This window comes from the organism of the source record quoted next, unplaced genomic scaffold, assembly GCF_019419815.1.
Source record: "Pyrus x bretschneideri cultivar Hongxiangsu unplaced genomic scaffold, Pyrus_bretschneideri_v1 Contig21, whole genome shotgun sequence".
In the NCBI taxonomy this organism is placed as follows: Eukaryota; Viridiplantae; Streptophyta; class Magnoliopsida; order Rosales; family Rosaceae; genus Pyrus; species Pyrus x bretschneideri.
Window position 1 is genome coordinate 2380297 of NW_025999513.1, and position 15135 is coordinate 2395431.

At 37.6% G+C, this 15135-nt stretch overlaps 2 protein-coding genes across 4 annotated transcripts; both read left to right on the top strand.

The window, feature by feature from the left end:
• The first annotated feature begins 7443 nt into the window (after positions 1–7443).
• LOC103964754 lies at positions 7444–11027 on the top strand. Its single transcript, XM_009377725.3, has 4 exons — positions 7444–8074; positions 8665–9317; positions 10101–10291; positions 10478–11027. Exons 1-4 carry the CDS (start codon positions 7555–7557, stop codon positions 10851–10853), a joined length of 1740 nt encoding a protein of 579 aa, XP_009376000.2. The 5' UTR covers positions 7444–7554; the 3' UTR covers positions 10854–11027.
• Positions 11028–11420: 393 nt separating this feature from the next.
• On the top strand, positions 11421–15072 carry LOC103964755 (2-methyl-6-phytyl-1,4-hydroquinone methyltransferase, chloroplastic-like). 3 transcript variants are annotated; one of them, XR_007258509.1, is made up of 5 exons: positions 11421–12243; positions 12666–12972; positions 14025–14265; positions 14580–14673; positions 14764–15072. XR_007258509.1 is itself a non-coding variant. In XM_048584564.1 (3 exons), exons 1-3 carry the CDS (start codon positions 11669–11671, stop codon positions 14178–14180), a joined length of 1038 nt encoding a protein of 345 aa, XP_048440521.1. In that variant the 5' UTR covers positions 11421–11668; the 3' UTR covers positions 14181–14500. The 3 variants fall into 3 exon arrangements, 1 of the variants encoding a protein (XP_048440521.1); XR_007258510.1 differs by having other exon boundaries at positions 14597–14673; XM_048584564.1 differs by lacking the exons at positions 14580–14673; positions 14764–15072 and having other exon boundaries at positions 14025–14500.
• Positions 15073–15135: the final 63 nt, after the last annotated feature.

A 15135-nucleotide genomic window follows, 5' to 3' on the forward strand; every position in this document is an offset into this window, starting at 1 on the left:
TTCTCCCTGTGGACACTGACCCTAGCATTCAAGACCACATAGCTCGCTGTATAAACACTGGCGTGTTCTCTCACTTGGCAGCCATCGCAATTCATCGCCTCCATCTCTGCTTCTTAAGGCTTCATTCTACTATTTTCATGTCCGATTCTTCGAGCTTTTTATTCTACAATGTCCATCTCCGAGTTCTTTTCATTCTCAAAATTTCAATAGTTGTGACAACTGCAATCGTCATTAAAAACAAAATACATTAGAATTTCAGTAAATTAATTTTCATCTTTGAGTCCTGAGATCGCAATCTCCAAATTTTGATCGCTAAGAAATTTGTCTACTCGTAGTGATTTGATTTGCTAGGGTTAGGATTCAGTAGGATATGGTTAGATTTTTATCAATCACAACTCTAAGTTTGTTTCTTTTGTTGTTTGAATTTCTGAAGTTTATGTATGCTTTGAAGCTCAACATTGATGAGCTAGAAAACTCCATCTATTTGCTACGATTTGTAATTCTGTAATTTCTTGTTGTCTAACTTGAAGCTTGATCGCGTCGTCAGTTTTATTGTGATTTGTCCTTGTTTTTTCTTAATTTCCATTTCGTTAACAAGTTGCATCATATACATTTATAAAAACTATGAAACTGAAGGTATAATTTCTAACCTTGGTCTGATATGATTTACCACTTCAAAATTTATAGTTTGTCATAAATTGTGCAGAGTTCGGCTGATTTGATTATGCATTAGATTAGTCTTTTTGTCTGCATCATATGCAAGTAGCAATTTTCTGTTATGCATGTGTTGAAAATTGCATTAACACTTCATATTTTTGTTTTTGTTGTATTTATCCCTTTTGTTCTCTTTGTTTATTCTCTATAAATTTGCAGGTTGTACCTTCTGTCAAAATGACATTTGAAATGTAAGAATGTACTTGCAGGAATCAAACCAATCATATACACTCATGCAAGTAAGCTATTCATAAGACACTCATAACAATTTTTAGATTGTTTGGAATATGTTGTCAAACATTATACTAACATGAATTCTATGATGCTTTGTTTTTTTTTTTTTTTTTTTATTTATTTATTTTGTTGGAAGTGACTTGAATTTTGGATCACAACTTTGTAAAAGTACTCTTTGGGCCTGTTTGTTTGACAGGATTAGGGAGGATTGGACTGGACTGGACTATAGTCCCTTGTTTGGTCTGCTACAAGATTAGGTTTAATGACCTTGGGTGGGACTCGCTCGGATTATAGTCCCTTGTTTTAAACCTGGAAATCTAGATATTAGAGCTTACATAGATGCTGATTGGGCTGGGGATCTCAATGATAGAAGGTCAACAATTGGTTTTGTTGTGTTTTTAGGTAACAATCTCATTTCTTGGAGTTCGAAGAAACAACATACTGTTAGTCATTCTTCTACTGAGGCAGAGTATAGAGCAATGGCAACTACAACTGCTGAGGTGGTATGGCTTCAACAATTACTCAAGGATCTGTCTTTTTCTTCTTTAGTTACACCATTGCTTCATTGTGACAATATATATGGCATGGTTCTAGCAACTAATCCCATTTTGCATTCTCAAGCTAAACACATCGAAATAGACTGTCATTTTGTGCGTGAAAGGGTTTAGCAAGGAACAATTTTGTTGCAGTTTGTTATCATCAGAACAGTTTGTTGATATCCTTACCAAGGGTTTGTGTTTTCCATCAATCTTAAGCTTGGGAATGTCCAGAATAAGATTGAGGGGAATGTTGGAATAAATGATGTATTGTTAGTTGATAGAGTTGTTAGGTACTGCTATGTGTCTTAAGTGCATTGGTGAGTCTAGAAGTTAGTTATGTGTGGTTGTATTTATAAAAGACAAATGATGTAATAGTTTAGATATATGAAAAGTCATAGTTTCTCTCACTACTTCCTCTCTTCGAATTCTCTCTTGCTTTCTCTGCATTTCTCCATAGTAAAAATCTCATAATTATCACTGAGATAGAAAGCAGCTCTTACAGAGACAGCAAATATATCTGGGTGTCACTTCGTGGGCGGGTATATTTCTTGTGGCTTTTAAACTTTATTATGAGCCCTTTATTATTAGGGAAAACCTTAGCTCTGCTTCTTCAACTAATTAACTCTATTGCAATAGCATATTTTCATATGAATTTAACCCCTTTTCTGAAACATGGAGATCACACTCTTGAAATTAGGTGGTGCGGTTGTAATTAAAGCCAAGCCTCAAGTGATTGACATGAAATTGACATTTTATTTTATTTAGATTTTGTTTAATTATTATAATTTGGAAGTTCACTAGCAACTATTTCGTGGTACACTATTTTATCTAATTTGTTTGAAAGAATTAGAGGATGTATATTACGATGGTTTGTTTGGTTTGTTTTGTATCCTTTTGAAAGTTCGCTATTAGAGAATATATTATGATGTTTTGGAAGTTCACCATTAGCCTTTTTCCTTTTTCATTTGTTTTTTTTTTGTTTGTATTTTTTTTTTTTTTTTTTTGTATTTTTGTTTTTTGTATTTTTTTTGTTTCTTCATACTCTTTACGTTTTTAAATAAGCACATACAAAAATTCCTTGAACTAAATGTTTTTTTTAATCTTGATACTTTTTTATACTCTTTGCAATTTGTAAACAAGTATATACAAAAGTTCTGTGAACTAAATGTTTTGTCTTCTTTTAAATTACAGAAATGAATCTAAATTCATTGATAAAATCATTGAAGAGATTTCAGTACATTTATTAAATCTTACCGATCTTAATGTGGCAAAGCACCCAGTTGGAACCAAGTCTCGTGTGCGTGATGTGGACAATCTTTTAAATCTTACCGATTTCAGTACATATATTATGATGTTTTGGAACATCTACTACTGTTTTTTTTATTTATTAGGGAACAAGAAAAATTAAGAGCATCATTGTAAAGTTTCCCGATCTTGATGGGACACCATTGAGTGCAACTACTTCAACCTTCTCAGAGATGAGAAATCTTAAAATGTCTATAAACAGCAATGCACACTTTTCTGGAGACATTGGCTACCTACCAAGTGAGTTAAGGTTTATTGATTGGCCGAAATTCCCATTCCAATCTTTGCCGCTAAATCTTCATCCAAAGAAGCTTGTTGAACTCAATATACCTCACAGCCGCATGTCAGAACTGGGGATGGATTCAAGGTATTGTTTTAAATCTGTTTTCATCCTTTTTTATATCAAGACATTACACACACACACACACACACACACACACACATACTTTGGAACTAGGTTGTGGTTTTCTTTGATCTTTATGATAAAGACTTTATCATGTGATCCTTTAGTTTCCAAATATTTACAATTTTTTTTTTTTTTTTTTTTTTTTTTCATTACAGGGGTTGAAAGATCTGAAATATATCAATATGGAATTTTGTGAAATGCTAGAAAAATTCCCCGACGCCTCTGGATTCCCAAATTTAGAGGATTTGAATCTAAACTACTATACAAGTTTAGTTGAGGTTCATGAATCTGTTGGAAACCTTAGTAATCTTGCTGCCTTGAGTATTAAAGGATGCCGTAACCTTTGTAGGTTTCGAAAAGTGATCAATTTGAAATCTGCAAAATATACAAATCTTGGGGGTTGTAGAATGTTCCACTATTTCCCTGGATTGGGACTATTATGGAATGCTTAACAAACTTGGATCTATCCGACACTGCCATCAATGTTTTGCCCTCATCAATTGGAAAACTTGTTAGCCTTGCAGTGGTAATATTGCAGCGTCGACTTTTGCAGGTTATTATGTTAGTCATGATGCGGTACGCGGGTGAAAAGATGGTTCAGTAGATGGTGGCATTATTCGACGTCTAACAAAGTTTTATTATTGTTTTGGAAAGTAATATGTTTATAGACATAATTTTGAGCACATATGGTAGCGTAATGTTTACTTGGAATCGAAAATGTTTTTTCAATGTGCTTGGAACACGTGCATATACGTCATATATTATTATGCAAGTGGAGAGATGTTTGAAAAAAAAAACCTTTTCTGTACTTGCATAATAACATAAGACATACCGTCTCTTGTTCTGGATCTGAACACAATGAAAAATCTCTCTATAAATCAATACGAGTGAAAAAGATTTGTGGTGCAAGCCCTGCACCAATGCAGTTACGTTATGCAGCGGCTAGATTGAGTGCTTTGATAAGGGTTATTGGAAAGAACTTGAGCATTGGGCCTGACCAAGGTCCAATCCATTTATTTCTCAATTCAAGGAACTATTGAGTATTTATTTTTAAACAAAATGAATGATGTGCATGCTCGAAGATTTCCAAGTACTTTACACATGACATTTATGGGTGACAATACCCTCTTTCACACTAATGGATATTTCTCAGTTGAAGGTACTAATGGGAATTTATGGGTAACAAGACCCTCTTCAAAGTTGACTTTGTCGATTTTATAGAACAAAAGTGCTTTCCGATAGCATTTTTTGGCAGTTTATGGTGGATAAAAGCTAAGTTTCAATGTAAATTCTTATTCTCTAACAAGAGTCACATTAGCAACTGGGTTAAAATCAGATTAATCGAAGAAGGAAAGGCTTAAACTAGAAGGAAAGTCTATTTTATAAAAAAACAGCAGAAAGGCAGAAGACAAAGACATCGAACTTTTCACATGAAAAAGACTTTAAAACTATGCAGCCTATTTTTTTACAATCTCTTGTACATTGCATGTAGTATCGATTTCTTATACAAAAACTTACTTCAAAGCACTTTAGTTACTAGAAAAAACTTGCCTGGCTAGTAGTAGGAACTTGCCCGAATAGGTTTAACCTTTTTCCAATCGCTTGTATTTTGCATTTCCTTTCAAGTTATTACTTCGTCATTGAATATTTGATAAGTATATAACTCCCTTTTCTTCATGCATTTTCATTTTCGTATAACTTGTCATAAATCTTGCTCTTACATTTATATGAGAATTGCATACTAAGTTGAACCAAGACTCGATCAGTTTATGATTATCACTTGGCATACACAAAGAAAATAATTAAAGTCCTTGCCTTAACAAGGCATGGAAAAGAACTTAACAAACATTTAACACATCTATACACAATCTTCTGATTAGAAGCTCAATTTATTTGTGGGGCAAGTTCACAATCTAAGAATAAAATTGTTTAACCTTTATGATGATTTTGGCTAATAGTGGCACGCCTGATGATAACAAATAACTCATTTAAAAGAGCCTAATGCCTACTTAAAGCTTTCAAAAATATTTTCATACTGACAAAGAGTTCCAACACTCACATGGATAATTGTGACCACCAATAGGATATGGATAAATTTGAAGAAAAACAATTAAAATCAACTAAAACAACAAGAGCACCAGTTGTGATAAGTTGCTTAAAACTTTGTTAAGTTTCTTCTTCCTCATCATCAAACCCAAAATCCTTTTTCCGAGCTACTTTTAAGCTTTTATTATTACGAGAACCTTTGTTTATAACTTTGTTAACACATCAAAGATAATATCTTCATTTGGATTTGGAAACAACTATCGAATTCGAAAACCCCTTAAATTAATTTATTGAAGATTCCTATTTTTTTTATTTTTAATTTACTACAAGGGATATTCTAAATTATGAATAGGAGAAGGTTTGAATCCAAGAAGCAGTGAATTGAGTGAAAAGACCGTAACTATCAAGACAATCCATTACTTGTGAACATAAAAGTAACTAAGACTTGGTAAAATAATCAGTTTGCATGATCATTCCCCTTATTGAAATCGTCATCGGCACCATTTCTTGTCATGCTCCCAGCTTAACTTGCATGGCCCGATAGGAAATATTTCCCAGCAACACTCACTACGCTTATTTCCTTCTTGAATATCTTGGTATATGTCGAACCACTCAAATCGACCTGGCCATTAAAAACTACCTGTAGAATTGTGTTGCATGAAAGAAGTTAGGTCTAAAATTGAATTCAAATGATTAGCAAATGTGGAGTACTTGGACGCCAATATCATCCTTTCTGGACTTATATATAGTCATCCAACGACATCCAACGGTAATAAATAGGGTTGTGAGCGTTACCATCACTTAAGGGTGGTGAGTGAGAATATACCCCGTTAACCAATATGTAATTGAGCCACTTGTTGTCTTCAGGTGAGATTAACACTGTGGTTGAGAATTGAGACCATATAATGGTATGTATGTTTTCTTTTTCTTAATAGTCGACAAATTTATCTATGAGCCAAAGTAAAAATTGAAATTTGAGTTTTTGGTTCAAATTCTGGTAGCGGAAAGTTGCTCACTTGATTTTGCATGCGTAATTGGAAGAATGGAATAGATATGTTGGGAATTACTCAACAAGAGGTAATGAAGATCGTTTGATGTTGCTCAACAATTACACAATACAAATAATTGTGTGTTGCTCCAAAATTTCATATGTTCAATCCGAATACGTATGTGAGCCTTGGTAGATTAGATTGCGGCATCAAGGAGTTGGAGCCCTTGCAAATTTAGACCGTAATTAACTTACGGGTAGAGGAGTTTGTTGCAAATTGGCGTAACCCTTATATATTCTCTGTCGATAAATTTGATGTGAAGAATATATGCCTATACAATATAGTTGAATTGATCCTTTTTTTTTTTTTTTTTTTTTTTTTTTTGTAACAATGAATGGTTGAATTGATTACTTAATATTGGATTGAATCGTGAAACAAGTGAATAAAACATTTGAATTTTGATCAGATTATTAAAAGTAGAAGATGCATTATAACGATCACTGTATAATTGAGCATACTATTTGTCGACATCAACTTTCTTACTTTGATCAATGTCCAATTGCTCAGAATATTAAAACATTTGAAAACCCATTATTTCGCCGACATCAACTATTCTTGTACTTTAACATTAAGGCCTATTCTGTCATCATGCTATTTTTATTGATTGGACATAACAATCAATGTATAATTGAGCATACTGTTTGTCATAATGTTAGAAAAATTAAGCTCATTATAAAATTTGGTACTAAATAACGTAAATACTAATAATTAAATTATTACTTAATTTTATTGGATAAATGTACCGAAGAACTAGCATACTATCCTTATTTTGTACGCATTCTGTTTGCTTTAATGAATATCGTACTTGTTTCAAAAAAAATTTATTACTTAATTTTAAATAAATATGTTTATTTTTATTATTTACAGATCATTTAAGTTACAAATTTTTTCCTTATCTCAATTTGCGTCAGGATCCAAGTCGTGGACGGTCCGAGACTCTCGGGATTTTGAATCCAACGTCACCATCCTTTTCCGTCACTCACCGTCCTTATCTCTCTCCCGTTCCCGCCACGTGTCCACGTACTATCAATTAAACGCACCCTAAACCTTCCTCCAATCTCACGGCACCTTTTCCCCTTTTTTTCAAAAAGCAGGAAAAAACAAAAGAAATAATAATAATAAAATAAAATAAAATAAACACTTGAAATATCGACCGCCACTTGTCTCTTCTTCTCCAGTAACTCAAGTCTCCTCGCTCGCTCGCTCCACTGTCTCCACTCTCTCCGCCAACAGGCAACAGCTTTTCCCTCCACCGCACGAAATGGCGTCTCAGCTCGGCGCCTGTGCTCCACGCGCCGCCCATTTCTACCTCCACAAGCACAAACACCCGCTCATTCTTCCGCTAGAATCCCTCAAAATGGCGCCGTTTGGGAGAGCCAAAATTACAGGCAGGGAAAGTTTGCGGATTAGGGTTTCCGATGGTGGGGACTCGTACCTCGGCATGTGGAAGAAGGCCGTCGAGAATGACAAGAAGGTCGCCGAGTTCGAAAGGATCGTTGAGAACTCTGCAAAAATCGATGTTGATGATCAGAGTGTGGAGCCTGTTGAGGAATTGGAGAAGAAGAGCGAGGAGTTCCAAAAGATTCTGGAGGTTTCGAAGGAGGAAAGGGACCGGGTTCAGCGAATGCAGGTTGTTGATCGAGCTGCGGCCGCGATCGCGGCTGCTCGCGCCATTTTGGAGGACAAGAATAAGGAGTTGAGGACTGAGGCGGGGGATCGCGGAGGTTCCGGTGGTGGGAGTGGCGGGGGTGGTGACGGAACAATTGGGGCTCGTCAAGAAGGTAAAGATTTGGACATTGTTTTTTATTTTTAATTAGGCAATTTGAATTTCTGATTGTTTGTTTAAATATGGGATTTTGATTTGGGATAATGAAGATAGAGATAGGTATAGTTTTGAGGTACATTTGATGCTATCGAGAAATATTGATCACTGTTTTATTTGTTAATTAAAGTCCAGAATTTCCAAGAACAAAAAAGTTAGAGTTTGATATCCTGCATATGTTTTGATGCTGATGGGATTATTGTTTCACAGAGATCGCATTATATCAAATTGTAAATGGCTTAATTGTTTCACGGAGATCGCATTATATCAAATTGTAAATGGCTTTGTAAAAGTTAGAGTTGTGAATTTGCAACATATGTTGGCATTTGATAATACGAGGGATATACACCCTGCAATCGACGGGGTAGAACTTTAAGTTACGGTGGGGTGGTAAGTAATGGCATGCTGATTTGGTATTTTTTTAGAAGGTAGTGGATGAACATCTGAATTTTGTGATCAATTGAATTGAATACTTTTTGTTTTTGTTTCTTATAACTTGCATGTCAGTAATTTGAGCATTTCGTTATCAAAAAAATTTAATTTCAACAGGAGCACAGATTAGGAGTGTAGTTGTGCCAGTGCCTCAATCGGAAATTTCAGGAACCTGGACTCCAGGTCCTGATTTTTGGTCCTGGGAACCCCCTCAGGGTAGTGATAAAGTTTCAGACGATGTCATTGACTTGCCAACAGCAATGAAAACTTCAGCACAGCTAAATGTCAGCAATCCTGTCTTGGAGAAAGAGCGATCTGTGGATTATCTCTCAATTCCCTTAGAGAGTAAGCTTCAAGAACCCAATCGAAACCCTCCTCTTCCTCCTCTCCAGTCACTGATGGAGGTTGAGAAAGTGGACGTCTCTGGGGCACTTTCCCCGAAAGAGGAACATGAACTTGGTGATGAGTTTTCAGCACATGCAGCAGAGGCAGCTCAAGCTCTTGATGCGGTGGATGAGGTGTCATCATATGGAGTGAATACAGATGGATCTAAGTGGTGGAAGGAATCCGGAATTGAACAAAGGCCTGATGGGGTGATTTGCAAATGGACAATGACCAGAGGTGTTAGTGCTGACCAAGTAACTGAATGGCAAGATAAGTACTGGGAGGCTGCGGATGAGTTTGGTCACAAGGAGCTTGGTTCAGAAAAATTGGGTCGTAATGCAACTGGAAATGTCTGGCGTGAATTTTGGACGGAATCTATGTGGCAGGTTATTCCACACACACTGCTACTTCAAACTAAATTTAAATGTTTCTCCCCTTCTTTTTCAATATCACAATCTTAATCGATTTTAGCTTTGCTTTCCAGTCAGAAACAACCCTACCTAGCTTCTGCTGTGATTGCAAGTCTAAATTGCTTCCTCGACATACTTTTAGAATTTGTTTCAATTTGTGTAGTTTTTGAGCTATAAATTATATTAATCTATGTAAATGCAGGCTCCTGTTCATAAAAGCGAGGAAATGCCCCTTAGAAATGCTGTTTTCCATCAACAGGATTGCCATAAGAAGTTTTATGTAGCAATTAGTTTATTTGTCGTACCATTGACTTCTCAACAACAATTTTGCTATTGCCAACAGAGTTGATATTATTTTTCAGAGAGTGGTCCTAGAGTCTATTAACTCATTTTCCAAATGAATTTATGAGATAAATTGTGCTAGGTTTGATTTGGCGATGAAATGTTTTGGTTAAAAAAATGTTGTTTTACACCGAAAACCCTCATGCTTTCATGATTGTGGGAGGATGCCTATTCCCTGCACCAACTGGCAGCACATATTGAATGTACACGAACCGTCTTCAATGTGTTTTAGAACCCTGGCCCTCTATCTGTCTGCATCTCTGTAGGCATAGTCTATTTTTAATGATTTTAAGATGCATGGAAAGCTGTCATCTCTTGTCGTGTTATCATTTTTGGGCATGTTAGTTTCGTCTGATGAGAATATGAATGTTTCAAATCTTAGAACAAACTGAACAGAAAGTTTTGATTTGATTGCAGAATTGTGGACTTGTGCATATGGAGAAAACTGCAGACAAGTGGGGAAAGAATGGTAGAGGCGATGAGTGGCACGAGAAATGGAAGGAACACTATGATGCCTCAGGCCAGGCAGAGAAATGGGCTCATAAGTGGTGTAGTATTGACCCAAACACACCCCTTGAGGCTGGTCATGCTCACATCTGGCATGAAAGGTACCAAACTCCCTGAATTAAATTGATTAACTGTTTGATGCCATGCCCCCAGTAACATTGTCTCATTTATTCGTGCCGTCCGGTCAAATTGTTTCCGCATGGCAGTAGATTCCAAGAAATTGTAATATTCCTGCAGATTTGTCAATCAACGTGCTCATATCTTGACATGCTTTGCATCTGTTGCAGGTGGGGCGAACAGTATGATGGACATGGTGGCAGCGAAAAATACACTGACAAATGGGCTGAGCGATGTGAGGGTGATGGCTGGGCAAAATGGGGTGACAAATGGGATGAACATTTTGATCCAAATGGTCACGGCGTGAAGCAGGGGGAAACATGGTGGGAAGGTAAGTTTGGAGAGCGCTGGAACCGGACATGGGGCGAGGGCCACAATGGTAGTGGGTGGGTTCACAAGTATGGGAAGAGCAGCAGCGGCGAGCACTGGGATACACATGAGCAGCAAGACACATGGTATGAGAGATTCCCCCACTTCGGGTTCTACCACTGCTTCGAAAACTCAGTCAAGCTGCGGGAAGTTCCAAAGCCATCCGAGATGTCATAGACTGGCATCTGTGCTAACTGCAAGGGCCGCCTATATACACAATCGTAGGGTCCCCTTACCTAAATAATGAATGGAGTTATAATATTGTGTGATATCACTTGTAAGCTTTACTCTGACGGTATTGTTTGGTTCCACTTCCACCGCATATCTAATATCAGAAGAGAGTTCTGATTCTGGGTGTTGTTTGAAGGAATTGCTTACAAAGGCCGAAGTATGATTCTGCTCATGCGGTTTAAGTTTCACATGGTTCTACAAAATTTCAATCGTTCCGATTTACACCATGCGTAATTTACTAGCCCTTGCAATTAAAGAAGAAGAATTAAACTCTCTCACTTTTTCAACAAAATTAACGGGACAAGTCAATTTTATCCTGTCATGTCATTTGAAAATAAATTGCTAGTGAAGATTGGTCCCTGTGCAAATGTCACATGACTGACAACCACCCCAATGAAGCACTAAATTCTTTGTCCCATACTGATGGAATAATACGTCGCCGTATTGGCCGTTCACCCGATAACGATGGGCAACAGCAGTAGTGCCGCAACACGTGGCGCGCGTTGGACCTAGAGTCACACCTACACACTCTCTGCCTGTAACCCTTCCAATTTCCCAATCCCTTTCCCTTCTCGATCCTGGCATATATGAATTCCCACCGTTCCAATTACTAGCAGTCCACAACGTTTGCTGCTCGCATGCCCACTTCACTTTAAATCTCAATCCTCACTGCAATTTTTCACCTTAGTTTCCAGTAATCAGTGACAACAAGTGTAAATTTACCTGTTCAAAATTGTGGGTTTTCCTTCTTTTATCGGAAAATGGCGATTTCGATGCTCTACGGACCTCAGAATCTCAAGCTTGTCAATGGAATAGTAGCAGTAGCACCAAACGGCTTAGGGTCTGGTGGGAAAAATTACCCTTATGGGGGTTTTTCGCACAAGGGTTTAGTGAGCTATGGCTGCAGAAGTCAAAAGACCAGAACTTTGGTGGGACCCATATGCAGTGTGTCATCGTCGAGGCCTGCTTCCCAGCCTAGGTTCATCCAGCACAAGCAGGAGGCTTTCTGGTTCTATAGGTTTTTGTCTATAGTGTATGATCATGTTATAAACCCGGGGCATTGGACTGAGGATATGCGGAATGATGCGCTCGAGCCCGCGGATCTTTACGATAGGAATATGGTGGTGGTGGATGTTGGAGGTGGAACTGGGTTTACGACTCTTGGCATTGTTAAGCATGTGGATGCCAAGAATGTGACCATTCTCGACCAATCGCCGCACCAGCTTGCCAAGGCTAAGGAGAAGGAGCCCTTGAAAGAATGTAAGATCATTGAAGGGGATGCGGAGGATCTGCCGTTCCCAACCGATTATGCAGATCGATATGTCTCTGCTGGAAGGTAACACTTCTGCTTGTTTTGCTTCCTGTAATCTGTGTCTTCTGTTGCCATTTAAAGCAATTTCAAGTGGGGTTTTGAGCAATGGAGTTATTTGTGTGAACTTCAGATGAGTTTTGTGATTGGAACTTCGATCTTATCCTAAATGTAGCCAAGATTATTATTGCTTATATCAGATTTCATTGAGGTGAATGAGAAGGATTATATACTGGTTATGTGGTTAATCTTAATTAATGGAAGGATAAGTACTTATTGCAAAGAAAAATTGAAGGGAATATTACGTTTTACAATTCTTAAAACTTGGTGTATTCCAATACAAAGCATATGTTTACAGTGATGGTGCTGTAATACTATACAAAATGAGTAGTCTACATGCTGCTGTTGGTTCTGTTTATCTTATACCATTTCATTATTTTGTTCCTCAGTATTGAGTACTGGCCCGACCCACAGCGTGGAATCAAGGAAGCATACAGGGTACTAAAAATAGGAGGAAAGGCTTGCCTCATAGGCCCCGTGTACCCAACCTTTTGGCTGTCTCGTTTCTTTGCAGATGTGTGGATGCTCTTCCCAAAGGAGGAGGAGTACATTGAGTGGTTCAAAAATGCTGGTTTCAAAGATGTTCAACTGAAAAGGATTGGTCCAAAATGGTACCGTGGTGTCCGCCGCCATGGCTTGATTATGGGTTGCTCTGTGACAGGAGTGAAGCCCTTAAGTGGGAACTCCCCTCTTCAGGTAATATATTTCTTCCAATTCAAATTAGAGACTTGCTTGTTGCTATACTCTTGAAATATTTTGTCTAGAGGCGGCAATATTCCATTTTCGAGCTGGCACCTTAAGAATTAAGTTTGTTCCACGGAAGGTGATATGACATGGATTCTGCATATTACCCTAATAGCATGTTTGCATACATTTGTCTTTCCATGTTCTTGTTCTCTTAAAACTTAATGCTTTTTTGTTTTAATATTTGTGTCCAAATTGTTTTGGAAACTAGATGTGTTTGGAAATTAAACACGACTATAGTGGTCGGTTGTGGTACAAGAAGCAATTGGCCATGGAGGTGGAGGTGGCTGCAAGAATGTCATTGGAGTTTTTTTTATCTCCTATTTCTTCATAATTGTTTCAAAATTCTACCGGAAACAGTAAATATGTGGGAATTTAAACACAACCATAGAAATTGTTGTTTGGTCGTGGAGGTTATGGTGGTCAGTTCTTGTACTAGCTTAGCTACGAGTGTCAGTGTGTGACAATGGTGGTGATTGTGACATAAATGGTGATGCTGGAGGAAATCGTAATGGCAGATGTGACTCTGGGGCAGTCACGATGGTGCTTGAATTAGCGGAAAAAGTGATGTTGGTGGGGGTTTTCTAGTGGCTGTGGTAAAGGTATTTGGCAACAACTGGTAAATAGTAGTGGTGCTGGTGGTGACAACGCTGGTTTTGGTTGATTTTAAACACAATTACAGAAAACAGGAAGAAGCAATGCGCCTTAATACAATCTAAGATTTTAGGATTGAGATCATATGACGGTCTACAATGAAGATGTGGCGCATACTAGATTTAGTTCAAAAGAAAATTTGAGGAAACTTCTTTTTGTGAGTAGTTACAGGTAAGGACCATTTAATCAGAAGTTGCTCAACTGTGCTATTGAGGTTTTAGTTTTACACACGTACCTAGATGATTATCAATTCAACTTTCAGCAGAAGATGCTGTAGATTTATATTAGGAAGCTTATTTTCACTTTGATACATTCGCTTGTCACATTTTACGATGTTTTCCTTGGTGCAGCTTGGTACAAAGGTGGAGGACGTAAGGAAGCCTGTGAATCCCTTGGTGTTTCTTTTTCGGCTCATTCTCGGTGCAACTGCGGGAGCTTACTATGTGCTGGTTCCAATTTACATGTGGATTAAAGATCAAGTCGTTCCACAAGGCCAACCTATCTGAAAAGGGAGTTACAAAATGTGAAGGGATTGTCAGCAATTCCTACAGTTTGCATCCATTTTTCCCCCGTTTGCTGTGAAGCTAGCCAGTTAAGATAATCTATTCCATTTGACATACATGCCTCTAGGCATTTGTGCTGCGGGGATGCACCTTTACTGCTTAAGTTTTTTGGAACTGCGTTGTACAAGTGACTTACTTGATCCATAGCGTCGTCGTTTTTTATGTCAACACATTTCATTTCACTGGTTTTGTAACGCCGTCAATCCATTCACGCTGTAGAAATGGGATAAATTTAAGGAACAAATTTCCTTGCTCCTGACCTACTTGTTAGTTTTTATGTTAGCCGTAATTTTTGTTTTCCTTAATGAAATGTTAGCTGTGATCTGATTGCCAATGAAACAGTGGATGCCATTGAACAGATTCTGTGGGATGGTGGAGTCCTGGTAAGTCTTGAGGAGTCGGTTATGGTTCGAAGACTTGGACCTTGTCGAATCGGGTTCGTTACTCTACATTTCTATCGAAGCAAGGAGCATGTTATTTCACCAGGTTTTACTAATGACAGGGTGATTTGTAATTTTATATGAAGGTGACTTGACTGTGGTAGTCTTTGGCAAAGTTGGAATGTGTCAATGCTTTTTAGCCGGAAGATGATGAACAAAATTGAAGTGTTCGTGGGTTTCAAGCACTAGAAGAGTCAATGGAAGTTGGTTTTACAGGTAATCAAAATTTGAGTTCTCTAATAACACGATAAAAAAACTAACAAAGAAACATTCAACCCCAAATTTTAAGTTCTACGTAAATGTAGGCCTTATGTGATGGTAAATAAGTGCATCTAGTCGATATGAAAATTTTCAAGGTGTTTTAGCTCAAGCAGATAAAAGCATTCACCACTGCATCCGATGTTCTGATTTTCAATTTGCCGTACCATGATTTGGTTCGCAAGCAAAAAAAATATATA